Source organism: Phasianus colchicus, chromosome 2, assembly GCF_987193195.1.
Source record: "Phasianus colchicus chromosome 2, bPhaCol1.hap1.1, whole genome shotgun sequence".
In the NCBI taxonomy this organism is placed as follows: Eukaryota; Metazoa; Chordata; class Aves; order Galliformes; family Phasianidae; genus Phasianus; species Phasianus colchicus.
Genome location: NC_143437.1, coordinates 107,059,085 through 107,085,516, shown reverse-complemented (window position 1 = coordinate 107,085,516; position 26,432 = coordinate 107,059,085). Strand labels below are relative to the sequence as shown.

General features: G+C 48.1%; 1 protein-coding gene across 1 annotated transcript in view; it reads left to right on the top strand.

Moving 5' to 3' along the window:
- Window positions 1–27: 27 nt before the first annotated feature.
- Window positions 28–26,432, top strand: part of XKR6 (XK related 6) — a 151,230-nt gene continuing 124,825 nt past the window's right edge. The window contains exon 1 of the mRNA XM_090136604.1: window positions 28–825. Within this exon, the coding sequence (XP_089992730.1) occupies window positions 107–825 (719 nt within the window). The 5' untranslated portion in view covers window positions 28–106. The remainder of the gene's footprint in view (window positions 826–26,432) is intronic.

Here is a 26,432-nt window from a genome sequence, read left to right as displayed (position 1 = left end):
CAGGCGGGCGGGCGGCGGGTGGGGGGACGCCGGGAGCGGGGACGGGGGGGGCAGAGCGAGCGAGCGCGCCCGGCGAAGGGGCCGGAGACGCGGCGGCGGCGGCAAGATGGCGGCCAAGTCGGATGGCGGCGGCGGCGTGGGCTTCGCCCAGCTGCACAACCTGGACGAGGCGGCGGCGGCGGCGGCGGCGGCGGGCGTCTGCGGCGGCGTCGGGGCAGCGGCGGCGGAGGGCGCGGAGGAGCCGGGCGGCAGCAGCTCCTTGCACATCTGCCACTGCTGCAACACGTCGTCGTGCTACTGGGGCTGCCGGAGCGCCTGCCTGCGGAACCTCTTCGGGAGGGCGGCCGCCGCCGCCGCCGCCGAGCCGCTGGCCCCGCGCCCCGCCGACGAGGGAGCGCCGCGGGCGCCGGAGGTCGCAGGGGCGGGCGAGCGGCCGTGGCTGGACTGCCTGTGGATCGTGCTGGCGCTGCTGGTGCTGCTGGGGGACGTGGGCACGGACCTGTGGCTGGCGCTGCACCACTACGGGCGGCGGGACTACGTCTGGTGCGGCCTGACGCTGGCCTTCGTGCTGCTGCCCTCGGTGCTGGTGCAGATCCTCAGCTTCCGCTGGTTCGTGCAGGACTACACGGGCGGAGGGCTGGGCGCCGTGCAGGGCCTCAGCAGCCGCGGGCCGCCCATGATGGGGGCCGCCGGGCGCCGGGGGGGACCCGGCGGGGTAGGAGGAGCCGCCGGCACCGCCACCCCCGGGGCGCAGCGCCTCTGCAGGATCTCCGTCTGGGTCTGGCAGTCCGTCATCCACCTGCTGCAGATGGGACAGGTCTGGAGGTAAGGGCGGGGGTCCGCGGTGCGGTGGGGACGGGGGATCGCTGCCGCCGCGTGGCCCGGCGTGGACGCGGAGGAACGGGGCTCGGCGGTCGGTGCGGACGTGAGCTGATGGGTTCGCTGTCAGCTCGTGGGCCGGAGCGGACGTGGGTCGGCGTGTCTTTGCTGAGAGTCGCTGCCGCCTCGTGGTGCGGCGGGGACGTGGGGCAGCGAATGGTGACGGAATCGGGGTCGCCGCCGCCTCGTGGTCCGAGGTGCGGGGTTCAGCATCGCCTTACGTCCAACGGGGATGTGGGGTGGTGGGTTGAGTGCCTCCTCGTGGTCCCGCACGGACGTGGGGGAGTGAGATTTGGTGTCACGTCGTGTCCAGAGGAGTAATGAGTTTACTCCAGCATGAACCTCGGTCGCTTTCACTTTGCCGAGGTGGAAGAATGAGGATCGCTGTCACCTCGTGGTCCAGCCTGGAAGTGGGTTGCTGTCCCTCGGCTGGAATGAGGGTCGCTGCCCACACGTTGCCCATGATGGAGGTGTGTCCTCTCAGCGTGGGGACACCCGTTGTCCATTGGGTGTAATAGGGTGCGTGAGGGTTGCTGTCACCTCGTGGTTTGAGGTGGGTCAAGGTTCTCTGGTTGAGGTGGGGCTGAAGGGGTTGCTGTCTCTTGGTGGTTCAAGGTGGATGTGGTCACTGTCACCTCATGGTCTGAGGTTGACGTGGGTCATTGTCACCTCATGGTTTAGAAGTGGTCAGTGCACCCCACGTGGAAATGGAGGGGAGATTTGGGGCTCCTTCCCCTTAGCTTGAAGAGAGCCTCAAAGGGAGGAGTGTTGCCCCTAGAGTGGTCTGTGAGGCTGAGGTGAGGGAAATGGGGGTCACTGCCACCTTTTGGCCTGTGGGCACACAGGTTGGTGGACGTGAGTCAGTGCTCCCCAAGCTGGAGGAGATGTGGTGGCCCTCCTTGTGCTGCCTAAAGGGAGAGAAATTCCCACAAAATATGCCCGTGGGAGACTGAAGTTTACTGTCCATTCATGGTCTGAGCTGGACTTGAGTCATTGCCTCCCACATATAGAAGTAGGAGAGATTTGGGGTCATCCCTACTGGGCTGAGTTGAGGTTCCCCCAGGGAAGTGTGTGGGCCTGAGGAGGCCATGGGGGTCACTGTCACCTCCTGGTCCTCACTGAACTCTCCCCACATAAAAGCAGGGGGAGATGAGGAGCGCACAGTACTGAGGGGAGAGAAATTGCTCCAAAAGTCAGTGTGTGGGGCTATGGGGAGAGAGAATGTGGAGGGGCTGCTGTCACCTTATGGTGTCTGGGGGGACGTGACTTTGTGCCCCCCACAAGCATAGGGGGTGAAAGGGGTGCCTCGAGGATGGGCTCTTGCTGCCCCACAGGGTTGGGGCAGGACCAAGGGGTGAATTTGGGGCTGCTCATCCCTGCAGGTGCTCTGAGAAGTGATGCTAACCCCCCCCAGAGGTGACAGTGTGGACATAGGCCCAGAGCTGGGGGTGACCCCCATGCTGGCATCACTGCAGAGCGAGGCCCTGCAGCCATGGTCAGGGCTGGCCCCAAGAGCTGGGGGGCAGCAAGAAAGCAGCCCCATGGAAGGAGGGAGCTGTTCCAGAGAGGCAGGGGGGCAGGTGGGGGGCAGTCCTCTGGCTGTGGGGTCTGCTGTTTCCAAAGGGATTGTTGTCAACCTGCTGTAGGTGAGGGAGGGAGAGAGGGCTGTATCTGTCCCCCGTGGTGGTGGGGAAGGAAGCAGTGGGGAAAGGGGGATGGATTTCGGGTTGTCAGTGTGAGACTGAAGGTCAGAGTCAGAGACCGATGCCCTGGAGCAGCTCTTGAGGACAGGGCCTGGAGTGATCAGGGGATGGGGCCAGGGAATGTCCCTGGGATCAATGGGAATAAAAGAGTGAGCAAGGAGCTGTCATCCCCCAAAAGAGATGGAAGAGGGAGGCAGGGAGGGATTCTCTGGGATGAAAGCCTGTAAGATACAAACGTTTCCGGAGAGGCAGCATTTTTACGGAAAGAGGTGTTGTAAGGACAACTGTAAAGACCTGGCGTGGCCCTGCGTCCTCTAAGATCACTCTGGAGGGGATATGGGTTAATAAGATGGAAGGAGAAGGAGGTATGGGTGATGGAGGCTGGAGTGAAGGCTCCAAATGGTGGCATTGGGTCCTGCATGCACCCCCCATACATATGGGGAGAGGGTCTCTGGGGCTGGTTGGACTTGAGCGCTCTTAAAATTATTGATAGGCAGAAGGTGCTGGATTTTTTGAAGGAGGGGAAAATGGCTCTAAATGGTGAAGCTGGGAGGGTGCATATCCCTGCATCGGCATTTCCAATGTGAATCCATGGGGCCAAAATAACCTGATTGATGGATGGATGGATGGTAGGAATTTTTCACTGGGATATGGATGAGAAGGAAAGGAAGAAGGTGATGATTGATGAGGAAGTCGTTATTTATTTATTTTTTTAAATTTTTGATTTTTTTTTTTTTTTTGGCCATCTGGATAGCAGAAGGGGTTAACCCTGCTGCCTAATGAAATCGGTGGAGAAGTGGCTGGAGTTAAGATGGAGACAGCGTGCTGGAGCCTGGGGGAGGGCTGTGTGGGTGGAGGCAGGGGAGGGCCTTGACACCTCTTCTGAGGACACCGCTCTTGAGATAAAATGAATATACACATCAAAGATTTTGTATTATTTCTTTCTGAGGGGGTGGAGGGACGGGGAGCTGCGTGGGAAGGTTGCGTGAAATGTATACCTGGGAAAGGAGCCCATGGCACCGCGCAGCGCAACAGCACGTACATATATTTCCTCTGCACCTTCAATGTCATTTGTGTAATGTTCTGACCACGCTGGTGCTCAGCTCCTGTTGGGGGTGGATTTTGTTTCCTTATGGCCGAGATGTGGACCTGGGGATGCTGGAGGGGTGGGTGTGCTGTGATGCCTATGAGGGAAATAAATCAGGATGCGACCCTTTCTCTGCTTTTCCTGATGCTGATCCCATCAGCAAAAGCGTTTCTTGATGCAGATGCTTCTCTTGCAAGTTGGGTTTCTCCTCTCTCAGAGCCAGGAGAAATAAATGGCTGTTAGCGTGGTGCAAGCCTGCATGGGCACAGACAGCCCTGGCACGCTCCGGTGAGCAGCGGGGAGGGGGATGCTGGAGCCTTGCAGAGGTGACGCCTGTGGAAGGTGATGTGTATGGAGGGGTGATTTATTTTGTCACGTGAAGACTGAGGCTCAAGTAACCCAGAATTTCTCTTGCTTTGTTACTGCAGAGAAAAAATTCTTGGCTTGTGAGACAGTGCAGTGCTGGGGCTGCTGAGAGGGACTGGGAAGGAGCTCTGCAGCCCAAATCGCGTTAGGCGCAATGAGGGAGTGTGCTCTCCTGTTGATCACCCATCTTGCCAGCACGCGACTCCTGCTTTGTAGGGTACACCGGCGGCGTAAAGCTGCCTCCCAGTATCTGACCAGAACAAGAATAACTTCATGCTGTCTGTAGGCTAGCCTCCACCAAGGCATCTTTTTCCATTCCCACTATAGCGATTGCAAACGCCGTTAAAATTAATCTTGAATGCGGTGATGGGACTAATAGTGGAAAGCGCTGTTTTAGCAGTGTTTGCCTGCAGCTAAATCGCTCCGTGCTGGTAAGAAGTTGATACGTGGGGACGGAGGAGGAAGACCTAGAACAATGTAAGTTCAGTGCATAATGCATCCAGCCTGGTTTCCTGCATGATAATGGATATGCGCTGCGACTGCATGGAGCGTAATCAGGGCTGTACGTTATGGAGAGGCTGTCGTAGCTGTTGCTCAGCAGCTGGAAGCGAAATCGCAGAGAACAGAGGGGGCAGGTTGGAGTTGTACAGCAATCCTGTTCCTGAATTGCCGAGGGCTTGCTTCTTGGTAGACATTAGGTAATCTGGGTTTTACTTGCGGGGATAACAAGGTTCCTGCAGGGACTTTTCCTGGATGTTGGAAATGCTCACCAGTGAGATGGATAAATCACATTCTTATGGGAGGGACTCAAACGTGTGTCAGGCTCTTTTTTTAGTGAGGTTGTTTGTCAGTCTTTCGTGGTGGTGGACATGTAGTTAACTGTGTCTATATAATAAAGGAGCATGGGGGCTTTGTCTTCTATTCGTGTCCCGATTCCCCTATTAGAAGTGTGAGAGGTAACCAGGGGGTTACTGTGGGGGATTGAGTGATGTTTGGAGTTTGTTGCATTTGTCTTTTGCTCAGCTGAGAACTTGGGGCTGTATTCATACTACCTTCCTACGCTGACTGCTGGAAAGAAAGTACATTGTGAAAGTGTACATACAAACATATTTATATAGATATTTTGAATGGATGCTTGAAGCGCTGTGATCTTAAATTACATTCCCACTGATAACGCTTGGGTACTGGGGGGTTTTACCTTCATACATCTGCAATTTTCACCTTTCATCTCAATCCCTTAGACTATCTCAAAGACTAGAACAGTTCAGCAGACTGCTGCAGAAGTGAAGGATGCCAGCTGGGCACACAACACTGGCTGTTGTGCTCCTGCCCTGTGAGCTGCAGAAGGGAGGCTTCTTGAGGAGCAGCAGTGCAGTGCTGTGGTTTTGCTGGAAATAGGCTGAAGGTTGGTGAGTCCTTTCAGCCTGCCAGGGCTCTTGCTTTCACTGAAACCATTCATCTCTGTAAATTCAGGTAAAATAGTTTTGACTTGGAGTTTTCATGTCTTGAGTAGTTGTAGAAGGTTGGTTTGTGACGACTGGGAGTGTAACTTCTGCATCTGTTGTACTTCTCCGTACCCTCTGTAATAAATGGGTCAGTGGGTCGTGGTTGCTGTCCTGGAGTACAAGGTTTGAAGTCTGACCTTTTGCAGTGCAAGGTGCTATTAAAGAAAACATTATTGAATTCCATTGGATTGTCAGAATGTGGAGTTGGAGCTAAAATGAACACTGATCAGCTGAAAATCTCACTGTCTGGTGACTGTCAGTAATGATAAGATGCGTGACTTCAGTGCAATATATTTGGGTTTTGTTTTTCAAATCGATTGGAATACATATTTAGAAGAGAAACATTTTGCTAAGAAGAAGAAAAAAAACCCACGCTGTATTTTGACATTAAAACACCGTGTGTGTGTGTGTGTGTTTAAAGGAAAAATTCCTAAAGTTTAGGCAAAGACCTGACATCTTGTTTATTAGTGGAAAGACCAAATCTATGAGTTGTTCATCACTTGGTGTGCCCGGAGGTGGAAGGATGAATCAATGGGTTTAAAAGGAATATGTGGTATTTAATGACTATACGATGAGTAGGTTTCGGCTTTACTAAAATACTTTGCTCTGGGGTGAACTGTGAGTTGGATATAAGCTACTTTAGGTAGTTTGGAAATGCAAGCAGCTAAGATATCTAAAGATGTCTGCCCAAGTCTCTTGAAGTGGGAGATATGCCTTGTCAGATAACTGGTGAAGTAGCTGCTGTCCAAACACCATCTCCTTGTCTTGGTTTGGGATGTTTAATTCCGGAGAACCTTTCTGTAAATTTACTGTCTGCCCTGGCACACTCAAATGTTTTTTTCAGCTTTTTCTGGTTAGCTTGTCTGGCAGCTAAGTTTTTCCCTTTAGCCAAGTTTTAACAGCTTGCCTTTATAGTATGGAGTTTTGTCAGCTTTTGACAAGTTGGCAGAGGGAAGACGTTCTGGAACAGATGATAAATGTGTTCTCCTACAGAACCAGTCTGGGGTATAACTTTTTTTCCCCAGTGAAGTGGTTCTCCTTTCCAAAACCTTTCCTTGTTCTGTCCCCGTTTCTAAGAGTTTTCTACAGGATCTCCATAAATACTGGGTGTGGAGGTCCAGTTTGTTAGAAGGTGCCAAAGGTACTGAACCTGAAGTACAGGACAGGTAAGTTGTGGGAGTGGGTGATAACCATCATTATCGCTAAGAAGAGGCTTTCTCACTTGAGTGGGGTCTCCATTGGTTGCGGGGCTCCATGTCTTGTTGAGTGCTACCCACTAGAGGGGGTCAAACCACAGATGTTGAAGCAGGTTTGCTTCCCAGCCCTGGGAGGGCAGATTCCTCGAGGCCTCCCCTATAGAGGAAGATGTGCTTCCCTGACCTGCTGGGAGCTCTCTTTCCAGGCAGCTCAGTGCTGCGAGTGTGATTTAGGGTAATGGATGGGCAAGGTTGGGAGGAGAAAGCTCCCTGTTGGGCATAGGGATGCTGCTGAGGAAGAGCCAAGGGGAAACAAGGTGCTCTGCAGATAAGGAGGTTGTGCAGCGATGAGCACTTGGCACTTCTCTGCGAGGTTATATGGGGACACAAAGATGTTTTAGTGCCCTACCACTCCTCCTACCAGAACCAGCATGATGTTTCATAGAGTCATGGAATGGCTTGGGTTGGAAGGCACCTCAAAGAACATCAAGTTCCAACCCCCTGCCATAGACAGGGCTGCCAACCACTAAAAGAGGCACCAGATCAGGCTGCCTACAGCCCCTTCCAACCTGGCCTTGAGCACCTCCAGGGATGGAGCCTCCTTGGCTTCCAGGGTGAGGATATCAGCGTTAGGTGTTTTGGAGAGACCATCTTCAAGAGTCTGAAAACAGTCCAGGAAGACAGCTAGTAGGAGTTGGGTGACAGCCTGGTTTCCCAAAGGCTTGGACCAGGATGTCCCTTTTCCACTTTCTCGGGCTTTGTGCTGAGGTCAAGGGCTAAGATTGCCATTTTTTTCCTGGTGCCCTCTGGTTTTATTTCTAACACCAATGGCAATCTTAAAACACTCTTTCTGATGGAGAGGAAACAGGGTGCAAAGGGATGGAGGAAAGCCGGCTTGCCCTTTTTTGGTATGTTAAAATGATAAGCTCTGTATTTTCCACCCTTCTAGAGACTTCCATTTTGCTTTTAGCTGAATTGAGCTGGTTTTATTCCTTGCAGTGGTTCTCCTCTCAGTACAAATGTAGGTTATTCAGGGAGCATTTCCTTTAATGAAAAGGATGTAGGAAGAACTGATGGTGATAAAGCATCTCTGTGGAGGAGAGCTGTTTCGCTGCCTTGAGACTGCAAGGAAAAGAAATTGGATGGCAAATGTATAATTTTCCGTGGGGAATGAAGGTGAGCCTGTGGAGAAGTCTGGATCCCTCTGAGAACTTTTCCATTTTGCTTTATTTCCCTTGAATTCTGACTTGATTTTTAGCACCTCGCTGTCTTGAAAACCAGTGGTAGTGTAAGGCCGTGCCCTCACACCTGAAAGCTTTTATACAGAGGGAACTATGAATCAGAGTAATGCTTTCTTACAGCTAGAGGTGAAATTAAATTGTAATTGAACATGTAAGGAGAAGATGTGACAAATGCTGTAATTCCATTGATGCGCCTCCTTCTCATATACTGGGATTCACAGTGCTCTGCTTTAGGGCACGGAGATGCTTTTCCAAGGCAGATCCCAAGGAAATGGGGAAGGGCTTTCCTGGGGAGGGGAATCTTCAGAAGATTGTTGAGGAGTCTCGAGAATTGCTCTCTGTCTGCCTTTGGGTAGGTTTAGCCTGTGTGCTGAGTACTCCATCCAAAGTCTGCGTTTCCTGGGCTGGCTGAGCTGTGTCTCTGCTTTCCTTATCTTGGTGTAAGTGGCTGCGTAATTCCTTGAAGCCTCCTAGAAGCCTCAGCTGAACGGGCAGCTCCATTGCAGCAAAATCAAATCTTGCCCAAGAGGAAAAACAAGGAAGAAATAATCTTAAATCTGTCCCCAAAAGCATCCTGGGATCTGGAGAGCGTGCTTCTCCTCACATCTCCTTCCTTCTAAATCAGTGAGGGCTCAGGTTTGCCTATGAAATATTCACAGTGTGTCCTTATGTGACTTCAGTGGCACGGAAGGTCTCTTGCAGAGTTGGCACTGGATCCAGACCTGTATTGAAGCTCAGTGCCTTTGTCACCAGGACCTCCTCTACCTCTGCAGAGTAAAAGAGTGCTGGATTTTCCCATCTTCATTGAGTCAGGACATGGAAGTTTCTCTCCCCGCAGCTGGAAGGGCTGGAGGTGAGCCCTGTCTGTGAGCCCCGAGTCTGTGAAATACACTTGTTGCTTGGGTAGCCTCAGGGAGAAGTGTGATGTAAAGCTGGAGGTGTCCCTTTAGATTTAGGGATGGAGGAAGGCTTTGGGTTTATGTTTCTGTTTTGAACTTCATGCTCCTGACTTTGTTCTTTCGACTGCATCCCTTACAAGGTCACCATCACAGGGAGGGCTTATTGCCTAAAGCAGGGGGTGAGGAGTATCCGGGTGAGTTTGCACCAAACTCCAGTGACTGTGAAAATGGCCATTCCCACAGTTTATATCGCAAAAGAGGAGCGGTTTCGTAGAATCATTTGAGTTGGACCCTGACCTTTAAAGGTCCCTTCCAACTCAGTGGTTTAACCCTTTGTACGTGATTCCCTCAGCTGAACAGGAAGACCTTTGCCATAGAAACGCACTGCTGGATGTACCTAACATAGAAAGCAGCAGTGCAGCACAGGGAGTGGTTTTGAGTATGGGATTGGAATTCATCCCAGTTATGTCTAAGCGAAGGAAAAAAGAGCAACGGAGGCCGATGTTGTTGAAGTGAAAATTGTAAAGAGTGGTATAAGCAGAAGGCATTTAAATAATGTAAACAGTCTGGCATAGGAGGAAGGATGGGAGGCATTCCAGAAACAAAGGGAAAATAGTTTTTAAAACATGCCTAAAAATACACCAACTCTCAAATTCCAGAGATAATCTCAATTAGTGCTTTTTCAGTCTATCTTTACAACGGAATTGGTGGAGTTCACAAAAGATAATAGAGGCTATGCGATACGAAGAAGTGATATTAATTTGTTTAATTAAAGGGATGAAGGGCTCCTGGAAATAGGATTCACTTATCTTCTGTCATAGGAAGGACCGGGGTTGTATTCAGCAAACTGCAGTGTGCAGCATCACAGGAACAAAATGGTACAGTCTTACATTACAAGGGGGAATGGTTTTAAACTGAGACAGGGGAAGGTTTAGGTTAGATCTTAGGAGGAAGTTTTTCACCCAGAAGGTGGTGAGGCACTGGAACAGGTTGCCCAAGGAGGCTGTGGATGCCCCATCCCTGCAGGCATTCAAGGCCAGGCTGGATGTGGCTCTGGGCAGCCTGGTCTGCTGGTTGGTGACCCTGCACACAGCAGGGGGTTGGAACTGGATGAGCATTGTGGTCCTTTTCAACCCAGGCCATTCTATGGTTCTGTGATTTCTATTGGGATTGCGTTTGGTGTTTGGGCAGCAGCAGCAGCTGGACACTTTCCACCACTAAAAATACCAATTCAAGATGCCAGGGATTTCAGGAACATGCAAGCACACTTTTAACTGTGCATCTTTATGGATCTGTGTGTTTGTGTTCTTGATGCTCTTCCTTTGGCTGCGTGTGTCAAGGTTTATGTCTGGCCTCAGCTCTGCTTATCCACCCCTCAGTGTGGTGGGGAAGCATTTATTCTGTGCCATATTTTGAGGAGTGTTGGAGAAGACAGTAGGGATGAGGAGGGAGAGGAGACCCTCATGCACATCTAAATTAAATTAGCCCCCTGGATGTATATTAAAATGTTAAGTAGCACTAAGCTCTGTATCCCAGCTCAGCAATATTTCAAGGCATTTTATTGCATTAATGGAGGGATAAAATAGAACCTGCAATTACAGTAATTTTTTCTAATTGAATATTTTGCTTTATTCTTTCCCTTTCAAAGCATGACTGTAAGTACTAGCCTTCAGGAAGCTTTGGCAATATTTATACCTCCCCTTTCTGGCGAGGGGTGTAAATACACCTTTTGGACCTCCCATTTCTGTCCCTCATGGCTAGAGAGCTGAACGGCTTAGAGAGAGGTGGGCTGGAGGCATCAACCTTCTACCATCTTGCTGTTACTTCTCGGAAACGCTAGTTTGCTGGTTGGTGGAGAAAGCAGTGTGGTGTTATGGCTTACATGCTTTCAATCGCTGTACTGGGCTCGAGGTGAGTTTTCTCAGCTATCTTTTTGATTCATTTATTGACTGCACAGGGCTTGCACCCAACAGCTGCTGCCAGTCTTTGGGAGGATGAGAACATTCATTTCTGCCACCGAAGATGAGTTTGGGGAGGAGGAGGAGGAGAAGCACTTTCTGGATGTTGCTTGAGCATCGCTTGGGGGAGGTGAGGTGGGGTAGGAATTAGGAGCATGTTTCTGACCATGCTTGTTGAGCACCCAGGTTGAAAGCTGTTGTCATGGCAATAGAAATTAAAAGCTTCGGGGCAAAGTCTTCCCCTAAAATCCCTTTGAGACTGGTGTGGCCGGAGTGGGGACAATAGAAACAGGGATTTAAACTCGATTATTGCTGATGAAACAATTGGGTGTCACTTCTGTTTTCAAAGTGGCTTTTCAGTGTCAGCTTTTCAAACCTAAGTTCCTACCTCCAGCTCAAACCTCAAGCAGGCAGAAAAATTCAGCTAAATTAACATAATAATTACATTGTGTGTTCCCCGGGCTGAATCTCTGGTTTAAAGAGAGATGTACTGATACTCCCTCCATAGGTATGCCCAGGATGGATGCTATCAGTTTTTTGCCTTCGCAATAGCTGTCTTCTCATCTGAAGGGGACTTTTGATCCAATAAACTGCTTATCTTGTGTAGTTGTCCTTTCATCTAGCGTGGGTGGCGTGTGATGGCTGATGGAAAGCGTGGTGTTGTGCTTCATTTATGAATATTAATTGGGAGTGGAAGCAATTTGGAACAGCGTGCACCGCCAAGTCTTGGAAGTGCTGACTGTAGAAATGCCTCTGTTCCTCCCTTATGGCCATGAGCCCTCTTTTGGGGAAGATGCAAGCTGCCCTGGGGTGTGAGGTCACCACGTATAATGTGTCATACTGATGTGTTGTCTCAACTTTTGAGCGTGAGACTGCTTTAGTGCTGGTTTCCCATTGCTTGGTAGGGTTGGGCTGGGGAGAAAATGGGTTCACTGAGGTGCAGTAGGGAATGTGGTGCATACCAGTGCAGGCATTGGAGCAGGAGCTGGAGGTTGAGGCTAAGCACTGGCGTATGCCTGTCTCAGAAGGTGGCATGGTAGGCTTTCACACCCTTCTTTTGTGAAGGATGCACCAAATCCTGAGCAGTGTTGAGGAGTTGAGCTGCGTGACTTTGCCCCATCCCTGGAGGCATTCAGGGCCAGGCTGGATGTGGCTCTGGGCAGCCTGGTCTGCTGGTTGGTGACCCTGCACATAGCAGGGGGTTGAAACTAGATGAGCATTGTGGTCCTCTTCAACCCAGGCCATTGCTATGATTCTGTGATGACTTCAAGGGTCTCTTCCAACTGCAGTGATTCTGTAATTCATATGATTCTGTGAGTTTTGAGGGTGAGGGCTGCTCTGACAGCTGAACCATCCAGACAGCATAGTGCTGGTGTCCTGTCCCTGCCAGATGTGCAGGAGAGCCAGAAATCCATACTTATGGGGTCATCTACCTTCACCCAGACATGGCTGAACCTCATTTGTGAACCAGCACGCTCTTTGCTTTTCGGTTGTGTGCTTTTAGAACTGGAATAATAGAGCATCAAAGCAAACTGTACTGTTGTGGGTACAGAAAAAAATCAGGGCGCTCAGTAGGACTTCGGGAAGTAATAAATTTGTTCTATATTTAATCTGGTATTTATCACGGTGTCAGTATGAGACCACTTCATTTTACTACTTTAACTGCATCTAAGAATAATAGAATGCTTGAAATATTGAGAAAGTGGCTAATACCTGGTGGTAGCTGATAGGATCCAGCTTTAATGGTTATTGATTGGTTTCTACAGGCTCCCGCTAATATCACACCTTAGATGCTGCATGGCAGGTGTTAAAAAATTTATCTGTTATTTAGGATTAAAAGTAATTGTGGATACTCAACTTAATCATCTTTTGGTAGCTGAATACAGCCAGGACTTCAGATGTTACTTGCAGTTTTGCAGAAGTTATGGACGAGCTGTTGGAGTGTAAGAATAGTGTAAGATGGTGTAAGAATCTTGGAGTCCATGAGTTCAAATGTCCTGGAGAGTTCCCTCAGCTGCTTTGAAATCAGTGTGACTTCTCTGGTTGGGATGCCAGCACCAGAAATCTGCTTTGCTGTCAGCACAAGTGAAGCCTATCAGTCAGGTCTTACTGTTCAGCCCTTTCTGCTGATGCCCCATATCCCAGAACAGGTAGGAGAGCCCACAGAGGTGTTCAGGAGAGCCGAGGCTCACGTGAAGCATTGGCTTTTGATACTGAGAGACCATGCCTGGGTAACCCAGTGTTTACCTGGATAACACCTCAATCGGTGCGCTTCTAAACATCACCTAAATTGTTGCTTTATTACTGCTTATGCAAGGAGTGTTTTTGTTTTACCACTCAGAAATTTAATAATTCCATTTATAAAAGCAGGTTTTGTGGCATGGCTTGTTGCACAACTGGAGCTTCGTTATAAGCTCTCATTATTTTTCCTCATTGTGATCAAGCTCTGCCTGCAACGAGCCACTGAATTTACTGTTTAAACATGCAGATCTCCTGTAATTCCCTCCTGCTCCTCTCACTGGGAACTCGAAAATCACCGTGTTTTTTTAGCAGTGATGGCAAATAATTTCTGACCCTTCTGTTTCTCTCGTTGGCGTTATGTGCTTGGAGAGAAAAGCCCTACTAGAACTGAGTGTAACCAGAGCGCAGGGAGCTTGAATCCAGGGTGTAAGTTTGACTTCTGATGCTTTGCTGAGTTCTCTGCCTGCAGCTGGATTATTTCCACTGTTCTTCCAGGGGATTAGAGGATTTGTAAGCCAGCACTCCTAACACAGGTACCTAAAAAGCTGGGAAGGTCACATCACTCTGTGAAAGGATTGCTCCTAAGGTGCTGAAGGTAAGGAATGTGCTAAAGTGGATCTGCAGGAGCTGTTGTGTTCCGTTTTTGAAGCTTTTCTACTTGTCAAGGCACTTTTTGGGTGTGTTTTGGGGAAAATGGAAGGGGTCCTTTACACAGGCACTGGGGGATATGGGTTAGCGGGCATGGTGTGGGCTGGCAGTTGAACTAGGTGATCTCTTTCAACCTTAATGGTTCTCTGAAATATGGGGAAATCAGACTTCTGTTTTGTAGGGGAGCTGCTGGATTGTTTTGCCTAGGAATTGCTGAATAGCAGTGTACCAATTGGAAGTGCCATGTTCCACACCAGAGGTTGGGTCTATTTGGAAGGCAATACAAGTCTCCTCAAGGGGCTGGACTGTAACCAGGGGCAGTGCTTCTGATTGGAATCTGGTGCTAGAATCTTGGGTTCTGCCTTAAATTTACTGCTTGTGAGGGACCAGAACCCTCTACTTGCATACTTGCTGGTCTTAAGTAAAGAATGAAGATGCATGTGTTCAGATTAGACAATTTCTGTTTACGAGGGTGGATAGTGATAGGACAAGGGGGAATGGTTTTAAACTGAGACAGGGGAGGTTTAGGTTAGATCTTAGGAGGAAGTTTTTCAGCCAGAGGGTGGTGAGGCACTGGAACAGGTTGCCCAAGGAGGTTGTGGATGCCCCATCCCTGCAGGCATTCAAGGCCAGGCTGGATGTGGCTCTGGGCAGCCTGGTCTGCTGGTTGGCGACCTGCACATAGCAGGGGGTTGGAACTGGATGAGCATTGTGGTCCTTTTCAACCTAGACCATTTGATTTTGCCTAGCATTGACCATTACAATCAGCTAAAAGATTTGTGCTTTGGTAACACTTTCAATGGGTATAGTATTAAATGGTTATATGAATTAACTGAAGGCTAAACTTCATTAGGCTCCCATTATTGTTGCATTTGTATTCTGTGTGTCCTATGTCCTCAGTGAAAACATCTGTGAGTCACTCAAAACTGAAGTCTACATTCTAGGGAGCCACTTCACCACCATGAAACGGTTCATTTTTACCAATGAGGCTTATATAACAGCCACCTTTAAATAATTTTTCTTCCAATCACTTTGAAGAAGCAAGATTTCAGTAGTATGCTTAATGTGTGTTAACTCTACCTGGTCTGCCATATCTGTCACGAGCTCCAATATCAGCAATGCCCTCATTTGGGCTTCTTCTGTTTTCTGTTCTTTCCCTGTTTTTTCCTCTTTGGAAGCAGATTCAGGTTTGGCTGTGAACACCTCCAGGGTCGGGGCATCCACATCCTCTCTGGACAGCCTGTTCCAGCACCTCACTGCTCTCATAGTAAAGAACTTAGTGTCGTCTGCTGTGGCTCCATCCAGCCTTTGAAGTTTCAAATTTTTGGGACTCAGGTACTTTCCCTTGTACCCTTCCTATCCTGACTTTTCCACCCCAGCTAGTTTCAAGGGTGGCTTGGGTATCCAGCAGCACAGCCTCCTGCTTGGGGCCTTTAACATTAACCCCAAACTGAGGGTGTGCAATTAGAATGGTTTGAGTTGAAATGGACCCTTCAAGGCCATCTGTCCCACTCCCTGCACTGAACAGGGACACCCACAGCTCCATCATTGCTCACAGCCCATCCAGCCTGACCTTGGCTGTCTGCAGGGATGGGGCACCACTGCTTCTCTGTGCAACCTGTGCCAGTGCCTCACCACCCTTACTGTAAGGGTGATTCTACAGCTGCTAGATTTTGAAAAATAAAAGAGGTGGAGAAGCCAACTCGGTGCTTTAAAGAAAGGCATTCGCTGCAAGAGAGGTTGCATTGCTTGGGGTCATTTTCCTTCCAATGGTGAAGAAATAACCGAGAGCAGAGCAACAGAAGAAAAGGTTCATAGTAGAAATGCAACTCGAAAGCCTGACAAATTAAGGCTGGTTTTACTGGAAGCACTGTTATACGGTATATTAGACCTCAAGGAAGTGCATTTTAGGAGTTGGGGATGACCACGAGAATTTGCCATCCCAAACATAAAATTTCCTCATGCATCCTTTGCTCAAAGATTTTAATGGTAATGCAGAAATTACTTTATTTGCGCATTAAAATATATATATAATACTCTTCTTAATCATATGAGTAGAATTAGAAACAGGCATCTTTGCTATACATTAGGCTGCTTACATTAGTTCTGTAGGGTAATTATTATTTTCCCTGGTACGCAGTTTAGCACCCAGCAGCCACGTGGAGCACATTAAATGAGATCCATCCCAAACCTCTGCGTGCAGTCAGTAATGTCAGCTTGTGTCAGTTTATGATCTCATGCTTTTGTTCCCACAGGAGTTCTGTTAGCTGATAAGATTGCATTGCTTTGGGTCAGACCAGCAGGTTGCCTCAATGGAGCCGTTTGGTGACTGAGCCTTCCTGACTTGGAGTGGGGTTTTCTTGCCCCACAGTGGCTTTGATGGGGGCTGTTCCTGGGGTGTCCTGCATCTGTTCAGTCTGCTTTTGTGAACTGGAGAAATAATTCCGTGTCCTGAATGGGTCAGAGCCGTGGGTGACAGGCATAACTAGCTATTGTGCGGAGCTGCCTCTGATCTATAGTGAGTGCCCGAGTTAAAGGCAGAACAGCAAAGAAGCATCAATGTCTGGTGCTTTTAGTGGAGTTCTCATTTGAGCATAAAATACCTTTTTAATTTTCTTAAACCCTACCTGTTGTTGCAAACAGTTCACAGTGCTTGAAAGAGCCTTGCTGGGAGTATAGAAAGGGTAACCACAGCATTTGTGGTTTCTAGTACTAGAAGGGAGCGTGTGAGCAGGAGGGGGAACAGCTGTTTGTGAGGGTGGATAGTGATAGGACAAGGGGGAATGGTTTTAAACAGAGACAGGGAGGTTTAGGTTGGATATGAGGAGGAAGTTTTTCACCCAGAGGGTGGTGAGGCACTGGAACAGGTTGCCCAAGGAGGCTGTGGATGCCCCATCCCTGCAGGCATTCAAGGCCAGGCTGGATGTGGCTCTGGGCAGCCTGGTCTGCTGGTTGGTGACCTGCACATAGCAGGGGGTTGGAACTGGATGAGCAGTGTGGTCCTTTTCAACCCAGGCCATTCTGTGATTCTATGATTTATGTCTTAATAGTTATCAGGCCAAATCACCCTGCACCTCTTCATTGAATGTCTGATTGTACAGGAGCACAGGGTGCCTAGGAAAATACATTGCATATGGGCACATGTGTAGGGTTTTCCATCAGAATATCACTCTGGCATTTCTGGCTTAGAAAGTTTGTGGGCAGGAGGTGCAATTCACTGAAAAGCCCATGATCACAGAATCATAAAATGGCCTGGGTTGAAAGGGACCTCAGTGATGAATGCTTCAGTCCTCTGAGGGCTTTTGGAGTTTGGCAAAAATTTCTTCAGCACTGTTTAGGAAATTTTGCTTCACTTGGAGATTTTGGTAAGGGACATTCCTACAGAATGGCATCATTTCTATGGGCTCAAAACTGTTTTTCTGCATACACTGGGGTAACTACAGATACCTATGCAAGAAATGCTGTTTCCAGACTAATTGTGGAAACTTCTAATTTTCAGTAGAGCAAGATACTGAATATTAGAAGCTCAGTTTTGCAGCTTCTCTGCAGTGTAGACATGGAGGATCAAGTTCCATCTTGATGGCAACTCCAGTAAATCAACAGAATAATGTCAGCTGAGAATTTGATGTGCACTTGCAGGACTTGCAGACTCTTGCAGGAGTTGGAAGCCTGCAGCACCCCTCAGGACCAGGTACCATCTCCCACCTGGGTCACCTATGCTGATGAATGGGATCTGGGGTGATTTGATGCACAAATATATTGGCATAAAAGGCTTCAGCTGCAGAAGCATTCTCAGCCAAGTCATTAAGGTTTTTCTAGCTTTTCTGCTTTTCTTTTTTTTTGCTTTCACAGTATTTGCCATGGAGTCTAGTGAGAATTGGGTCCCCACTGGTTTTGCTGTGGCAGGTTGTGATCCTGGCTGCAAGAGTTACAGCTTAATTTGAAGAAAAATTCAGGAATAGGGCAGGCAGTGAGAGGGAAGTGTGGGTGTTGCTGGAAGATAGATGTTGGCTATAGACATTCTGGGAGCCTACCAAGTCATGTAACAGCTAATCTTGGAGGTGATAGCAGTGTTAAGAAGAAAAGCACATTTCTGATTTCAGCTTGTGGATGGTGTGGTTTGGCTCGTGCCTTGGAGCTGTTGGTGCAGGTTGGGGCCAGAAGAAGCTGAAGGGTTTGTGAATGAATTGAGGAATAGCATTGCTTCAACCAGTGGCAGAATTAAATCCTGTGCAGGGTTTTGAATTCACGAGAGCAGCAACCAAAAGGAAAAAGCAGTTGATCTGAGCTTCTGGTGAGCTTTCCGTGATCCTGCATTGTAGAAAGGAAAGCTCCACGTAGCACTATCCTGTTCATACTCTGCAGGCAGCATATTGCTTTCCTTTAACAATGCTATCTTATCTCTGAACAGAGACTGATTTGTAGGACTTTTTGCTGAGATTGACACAGTATGTAAACTTCTGATGTCTCTTCTCATGTCCCCCCTTCTTGTTTTTTTTTTTTTTTTTTCGTTATATTTTACATGTCTAAGCATCTTTCTCCATCACTTGCTGTATTACTGCTGCTTTGGATACACGTTTGCAGTGAGCACAACCTTCCAGCTTTGAGGAGCACACCTGGCCCTGGTACCCAGCACACTGCTGCTAATTCACCTCTGGCTGAGCACTGAGCAGGATTTAAGCCCACGGAGGCTCTGTATCCCCAGCAGGGCTGCAGGCCACAGACCTCGTGTTCTCCGGGATATGAGCAGAGTGTAGTATTGATTATAATGCTTACTGTAGTTATTTATTACATTCATTAGCACGGATGAGATGAGAGACCATTTTAATGTATTAAGTTGTCCCAGAGACACCTAGGTAGTAAATAATAAATAAACAATTGAAGATCGAGTGGGGCTGGTAGAAAGCTGGGACAGTCAATGTAAGAATCACGCAGACAGCCTTTTTAAATTAATAATGTGCACATTCAGTGTGGTTATTACTTTTGGTAGCTGGTAATACTGTTACAAGGGTCCAAAATGGCTGGAGATGTATGTGAATTAGTCAGAGGATGGAGCACCACTCCTGCAAAAAGAGGTGGAGGGAGCTGGGCTTCTCTCCTTGAGGAGAGGGCACTGGGGAGACCTCAGTGTGGCCCTACAGTTCTTAAAGGAGTCTTACAGAGAGGAGAGAGTCTGACTTTCTATGTGGGCAGACAGTGACAGGACAAGGGGGGGTGGTTCTAAACTAGAAGAGGAGAGATTTAGGTTAGGTGTCAGGAAGAAATTTTTTACTCAGTGGGCAGTGATGCCCTCAGAATGAATAAACTTGGAGCAAATGTTTCTGTAAGTCCTGCTCCCCGGGGCAGATAAACCCAACCTGCTCCCAGGCAGTGCTGGAGGGAATGGTACAAGGCAGTGCCAGCATTGTTTGGTTTGAAAGGTTCAGTCACTGCCAGGGAACACAACTTACAGTGACTGCTCGGGTTCAGTTGCTTGTTGGGGTGGAGGTGCTGTGGCTGCTATTTCTTTGCTTCTCTGCAAGAAGAAATAAGGGAGCTTATAAGCAGGAGGAGGATTGACAATTTACACTCCTGTTACTATTAGTAATAGGAGAAGGGAGGAATAGCTTTAAACTAAAAGAGGAGAGATTTAGGTTGGATGTTAGGAAGAAATTCTTTACTCAGAGGGTGGTGATGCCCTGGCACTGCTGCCCAGAGCTGTGGGTGCCCCATCCCTGGAGGTGTTCAAGGCCAGGTTGGATGGGGCCCTGAGCAGCCTGGTCTTGTATTAAATGTGGAGGATGGTGGCCCTTCCTGTGGCAGAGGGTTTGGAGCTTCATGATCCTTGAAGTCCCTTCCAACCCAACCCTTCTATGAATCTATGACTAGGTGACATCAGCTGAACTGAAATCCTGAAAAAGTGGCCGAACTCTATAGTGTTCATGCTTTACCTTAAACAGCCATGACTTGTAAATGAAGCCATTCAACTCCGTTGGCGGTAGAAACCACTGGAGATGTATTTAGAGCAATAAGCCATGTAGTTGCACTTGTATTTTTGTTTTAAATCTTGTTTGTGTAAGGCTGTTAATTTACACAGGGCTTTACAAACACAGATAAGACTTGCTTTCTCTGCTCAGGGAACTCAATCTTAGGGGCTCAGGCTTTCCAAATGAGTGCTTTGTCCAGGTGTTGGAGCATCCCTGGACTTCCCTGTGCTCTGCATCTATGGTGATTCTTGCATCAGAGCCTGTTCTGTGAATCACAGAACCATAGAATGGCCTGGGCTGAAAGGGACCATAGTGATCATCTAGTTTCAACCCCCTGCTATGTGCAGGGTTGCCAACCAGCAGACCAGGCTGCCCAGAGCCACATCCAGCCTGGCCTTGAATGCCTGCAGGGATGGGGCATCCACAACCTCCTTGGGCAACCTGTTCCAGTGCATCACCATCCTCTGGGTGAAAAACTGTCTCCTGTGCTTGGATGCTGACTGCAGTTTTGGGGTGGAGAGCACTGCACCCAGGAGGTGAGCTGTCAGCTGGTGCCATGTGATTGTAAGAACAAACTCTTATCTGTGTATAATGCAGAGTATGTAGTACTCCCTTCTAGCAAATCCTTGTTAGGACATCTAACTATCTAATGTATCTAATAACAACCTTGCTTTGTGTTTCTTGTGGCTGTAAGTCTGCCTCTCTTCTATTTCAGAAGGATCCTCTTAAATTAAAGGCCTGGGGAGCACAAGTCACACCTCCTGCTTGTTCTTGTGAGGTTTTCCTCTTGCTTTTGACCATGCTATTGAGAACTTCAGCTGGGCTGAGAAGCCCAAGTGTTTCCTGCAGGAGCCTGTTACGTCCTCTTGGTGCCAAAGGGGTCAAACTCCCAGTGTGAGGTGGCAAACAGTGGAGCTGGAAGGAGAAGGAATAAATCAGGGACCATGTGAGGGTTATGGAGAGATGATCGTTTACCAGCATTCATGTGCAAAAAGCGGTGTCTAGACATTCAAACACTGCTAATAGCCTTTGATTAACCATTTTTGTTTTGTTCTTGCTCAGTGTGTTAATCACTGTGATTAAAATGCTTAGCCACCATGGAGATAGACGTTGTATAAATTAGTAAGTAAGCAAATCCAAACAGATGGGGCAGGGAAAATTAGTGTCTCTGGCAGGGCCAGCCTTAGTCAAAGCAGGGCCAAGGAAGATTTAGGGGAGACCCTAAATAATCTAAGGAAATTTGGCATCCTGTGTGCCTACCAGCCTTCTCCACCTTCTTGTTCCCGTAAACCTCACTTCCAGCCTTTGTGCTCTGCCTGTGGAGCCTGTTCCTGTTCTCACCCCATCACTGGGTCCCAGGATGAGCTGGGTCACCAAGATGCTGCAGCCAGGCCTGGAAGCTGCTCTTTGCTTTGCAGGAGATGCAGTGTTAACATGACAGCATCTCTGTGCTGCAGGGGCCTTGGGGTACTGCAGACCCGGGGAAGAAGGACTGATGTGATTCTAAACTGGACCTCTGCTAGTTGGTTAATTGTTTTCCTTTTCATAGCAATAGCAAAGGAGTATCACAGATGCTCAGCCGTTCCTCTGCCAAATGTGTGTGGATACCTTCCTTCTTTGGGAGGACGGCGTGAATTTATGCTGTCAAGCTTAGGGCTATGTCCTTATCTAATGTCTTTCTTCAAGGAAGAAGGAGAGCTGGAAAGGGTAGGAGAGACACCTCACCATACTTGAAAGATCTGGAGTTTTGATAGGTGTCGAGAAGCATCAAAATCAGCACCAGTGCTTTCTCTATGGCTGGCTGAGACAAAGATAGAATTACCTAAAGCAGGAGTGTCTGTGGAGGTCACAGTGAGCCCCACTAACAGCCCTTCGTCTTCTTCCTTCTGCTTAATCTGGTTTGCTCTGGAGCTCATTTTCTGGGAGAACTGAAAAAACGGAGTAGTTTTGGTGACAGCATTTTTTTGCCTATTATGTGCTAGGATCTGTAGCTAGGATTTCCGATTTCTTTTCTAAACAAAAGACTTCCTAAACCTTTCAGGATTGCTCTCTTGGGATGACTGCATTCACAGAAATGGAATCACTTTGTTTCTGCTGGTGTCCTTCTCTTTAAAGATAGCTGAAACGGACTTGGTCCTGTTCTTGCTGGTGCTGGTGAGCCTGAGCATGTCAGGGCTGAATGGACCCAGAGCACAGCTGCTATTCCTTTTCCACTTGCTCCAGCCCAGCCCTGCATATTCCTTTGTATATTGTGTGAAAAGCTGGAAGTTTTGCAGTACTTCACTTGAATCAGACTGACTTCATTCTGTAGTGGTACTGGATATCACTGCAGTGTTCCTCTGTGTTCCTATTTTGGTTGATTTTTTGTTTTTCCTTTTTCTATACCAAAGGGATTTTTATGGGCAGTGCAGCAGCATGGCTGATGGGCAGCAGGTTTTGGGACATGAGAGGGATGGATCATAGAATCACAGAATCATTTGAGTCGGAAGGGACCCTTGAAGGCCATCTGTCCCACTCCCTGCACTGGACAGGGACACCCACAGCTCCATCAGTGTTCAGAGCCCATCCAGCCTGACCTTGGCTGTCTGCAGGGATGGGGCACCCATCACTCTATGGCAACCTGTGCCAGTGCCTCACTTGCCCTTATTGAGAATGACTTCTTCCTTACACCCAGGCTGGCTCATAAACCTGCTGATGAACCCCTTGTCTTGTCGCCTTCTAAAGAGTCTTTCCCCTTTCTTCCAACCCCCACTTTAGGTAGGCTGTTCTCATGTCTCCCTGGAGCCTTCTCTTCTCCCAGCTGAGGTTAGCTGGGTGGGTGGGGGAGGAGCTCACAAATAGGATTTGGGAGGAGCTGGTGCTCCTCAGACCCTTGAGTTGAAATCTGGGCTCAGTTGGAGCATCTGGGAGGGGAATTTGGGAAGAGAATTTGGAGGGGTTGGGTGGTGTGAAGTCACTGGAAGCCACCTCTGTTGGTCTGCTCTTGGGTTTGGTTCAAGGTTCCCTCCTCCCATTTAAGTGCTGCATGCAGTGTGTGAGTTGGTGGAAGTGTGGTGCAGGGCTGCCAATGGATGCTGGCACCCAGCAGTCAGGAGCAATGGCTGCAAAGCCTCATCACGGGCAGCAGCGAGGGCTGCAGCTGAGCAGGTTTTCAGGCAGAAATCACATGCTCGATGAACTCAGAGGGTACGTTCCTGGCTCCTGGTACTCGTCTCTGACCCTAGGCAATACTCTAGCTCATTTAAAAGTCACTCCTTTGCTTGTTGTCTTTTTTTTTTTTCCTTTTTCCATCCTCTTGCCGTAGTGTTTTCCCTCCTGTCCTTATATGAACCATCCATCTTTTTCTTCATCTTTCTGGTTCCTTTCTTAGCTTGACTAATCACAGCAATTTTCAAGCCCCAAGCTTGTGTCTCCTTTCTTACACCGGTCCTCCTTCCCTGCTTTCATCTCTTGTTTTTTTCAAGGGGAACGTGCCTATATGTAGGAATGCAGAAACAGAGCTAAATAAAAACAGAATGTTTCTTTTCAACCTGAAATATATATCTGGAGACCTAAGACCCAGCACTTTTATACCCTTACAGGGTAGGTTTGTTCAGTGCTCTTCTAAGGCCATTGAGGCATTGAGTATGTAGCTGAGTATGTTAAGCTGTGCACTGACCACAATTCCAAGTGCATTGCAAATATTTTATTTGCAGCGTGTTAAGGTTTTCAGAAACTGCTGTATTGTTATTGCCAGGAAAATGCTGACATATATTTTATGTAACACATCAGATGTGATACAGACTCACTTTGCAGAACTGAGTAGCATTGCTACGGCCAATTGTTCGACACAGCATTTTGCTACGTTTTCTGACATGCTTAATAAAGATATTCTCATGATTCTAGATTCAGCCTGAATGCCATTAACTGCTGGCTTTCTGAGAAAGCAGGAACGCAGCTCGTAATGCCAGACTCTGCAGGTTTTGTTCAGCAGCCATTAGATATGACTTCAGAGCTTCTAAATGCTGAAAATAATCAGCACCTGCGCCGGCTGGCGTAACCTGGGCTGCTGCTTTCTGTCCATCGGTGTTTGCAAATTGGCTTCGCCCGTCAATTAGGGTAAGGCAGAGCTTTGGGGCATTGTGTTGGGGAGGGGGCTGGAGACAGTTGAATATTCTGGCACAGAGGAGACCTGGCAGAGAATATAAGGAAAGCGTCTGCTGTCAGCTTTTGTTAGGGTCCCTGTGATCTCCATGTGTTGTTTTGGCAGAGTCCTGAGTCCACAAACTTCTCTATCTTGCAGCCAGAATATGAAACTCTTCTCTCAGTAGAATGGGAGCCGGCACAGCGTGTCTCGTTGGAATTGGTCTAGCTTGGAATTAACATTTTTTCACTTACAGTCTTCTGGAGTGGATATGTGGGGCGGGAGGAAAGTAGAAAAGCTGCAGTGATGCTTTGGGGTTGTCTCTGGTCTTGGATGTGGTTTTGATATGCCAGCAGAGAACACCCTGTTTGTTGTATGCTGGAGGATGGTGCTGATTGACTTAGGCTTATTTGGGAGTCTTTGCCCGTGCCATGTGAACTTTGCATGTTTCCCCTTGGAGCAGGAATCAGACTGATAGCACATCCCTTCCCAAGCAAGGTTTCTCTGCTCCTTGTGCACAGCCAGGTTTCTCCAGCTTCTGCATTTTCTGCTTAGTAAGTGTCTTCTTTGACCATGTGAGCTTTTAAGAAAGCTAGCGTGCAGGAGGAGGAGTCCAGAAGGGGTGAGATCTTTTTTGCTGCGTTCTCAGATCCTAAGGATACCCAGTTTGGTGTCAAAACTGGAGCTGGGAGCTGGTGAGAGCTGATGGGAACTCAATGCCCTTGTCCAGGTCATCAGTAAAGATACTGAACAGGATAAGTCCCAGTACCAACCCCTGTGGAACACCACTTGCACTGGCTGCTTGCTGGATGTGATGCTGTTCACCATCACTCTCTGGGCCTGGCCCTCCAGCCAGTTCTTTATCCAGTGAAGAGTGTACCTGTCCAAGCCATTGGCTGCAGCTTCTCCACGAGAATGTGGGACACAGTGTCAGAGGCTTTGCTGATGTCTAGGTAGATCACATCAGCAGCCTTTCCCTCATCCACTCAGCTGTTCGCTTTGGAATTTGACTAATTTCAACCAAATTTTTCAGTGTACGTTTTGAAGATGTCCAGTTTTGTCAGAGTCCACAAAAGCAGAGGAGAAAAAGAACCTGTTACAGTCCCCATGAGAAAAAGCTGCCATGCGTTGTCGAAGGGTCCACGAGTGAGTCCTGCAGGAGCTTCATCACTTCCTTTCCTTGTAGACCTGTTCATCTTAGAGAAACATTCCTCTTCCACAAGTATGTATTTGGCAGGAGTGATGCTGTCACCCACGGCTGGGATTCTGGTTGTCCTCCTGATGCCATTCCCCACTCAGCCCTTCAGCACCCTAGGCCTTGCAGAGCATGGTGCTACGGCAGGGTGTGGACACATCCAGACGTGCTTTGTAGATAGATGCAAGCTCTGTTTGTTGGCCTGGTTACTGAGATTTTCTTCGATTGTGTTGGTTTAACTCAGTGGGAGGTTATTTGAGAAGGAAATGAAAGGCTCAGCGAACAGTGAATGCTGAAGAGGTGTTAAGAGGAAATACCAGATGTGTAAGTTTTAGGGTTTTTTGGTTTCTAATTCTTTTACTGCCTCTTCAGCCAGCCTGGTTTTGAGCAAAGTAGGTGTAAGCTTGTAAGCACAGGTGAGTGCAAGGATGCCTTTAGGAGCAGGAGACTCCCTGCTCTAGTAAAGGAGTATTACTGTGCAGAGAGGACCTGGAAGACAACATAGCTGAGGATTTGCTATGGGCATGTGGAAAAGTGTCTTGGTCTCTGGCAGAGAATGATAAGGCCCCTGCAGCCCCCCAGCACCACAACCTTGGCACCTAAACCCCTCGCAGGATGAGAAAGCACAATGTCATCTTTTAGAAACTCTTTTTACACCTTTCATTCCATTTCTCTTCTTAATCACTGGGAATTCTGAACAATTTTGAATTCATTTTCCTGTAAAAAGGAGCATTTAAATGGAAAAATTGATTATATGAACGGATGAGTCTAAGTACTACAGAAAAAGAGGGCAAGATTGGCTGCCCTAAAATCAAAACTTTCCTAACCATTACAAGTGATCATGTCAATTATTTCAGAAGTCTGGTAGCAGTAAGGTAATGAGAGGGAGATTTGATTGCTGAAGCAAATGTAATTTACTCAGCATTAAGATCTGACCAAAACTGTGTTCTGAGGCAGCGAATTGCATTCTTATTAGATGACTGTGGTTCTTCCCATTTTGCTATAGACGCACAGACTTATTGCTATTCAGGCCAACTAGTCAGGAGTACAATAATATCCCACCTACTGCTCTCTGATATGTAATTTCCATCCAACTTACAACAAAATGTCTGCCTCCAAAACATGTAATAATGATGGCCCTAGAGTTTCGTGTACTTGAAGTTGATCTACTGGAAATGGGGTAAGCTTGGAGATCTCCACTTTGCTTTGGAATGCTTGAAAACTCAGGCTACCCTCAAGAAGGAACCGTGTCCAAGTAGTGTCCATCTGGACTGAACTTTAGGGCAGGAGGAGATTTCTTCTTTTTGGTTAGGTTTTGTATATTTTATCAGTCACTTTCTAAAACCAGTCTCTTCTTAATTGATGTATTTGTCCTACCCAACACTTTATGTCTGTCTTCTGTCCTAAACAAGTTGGTTTGATGCT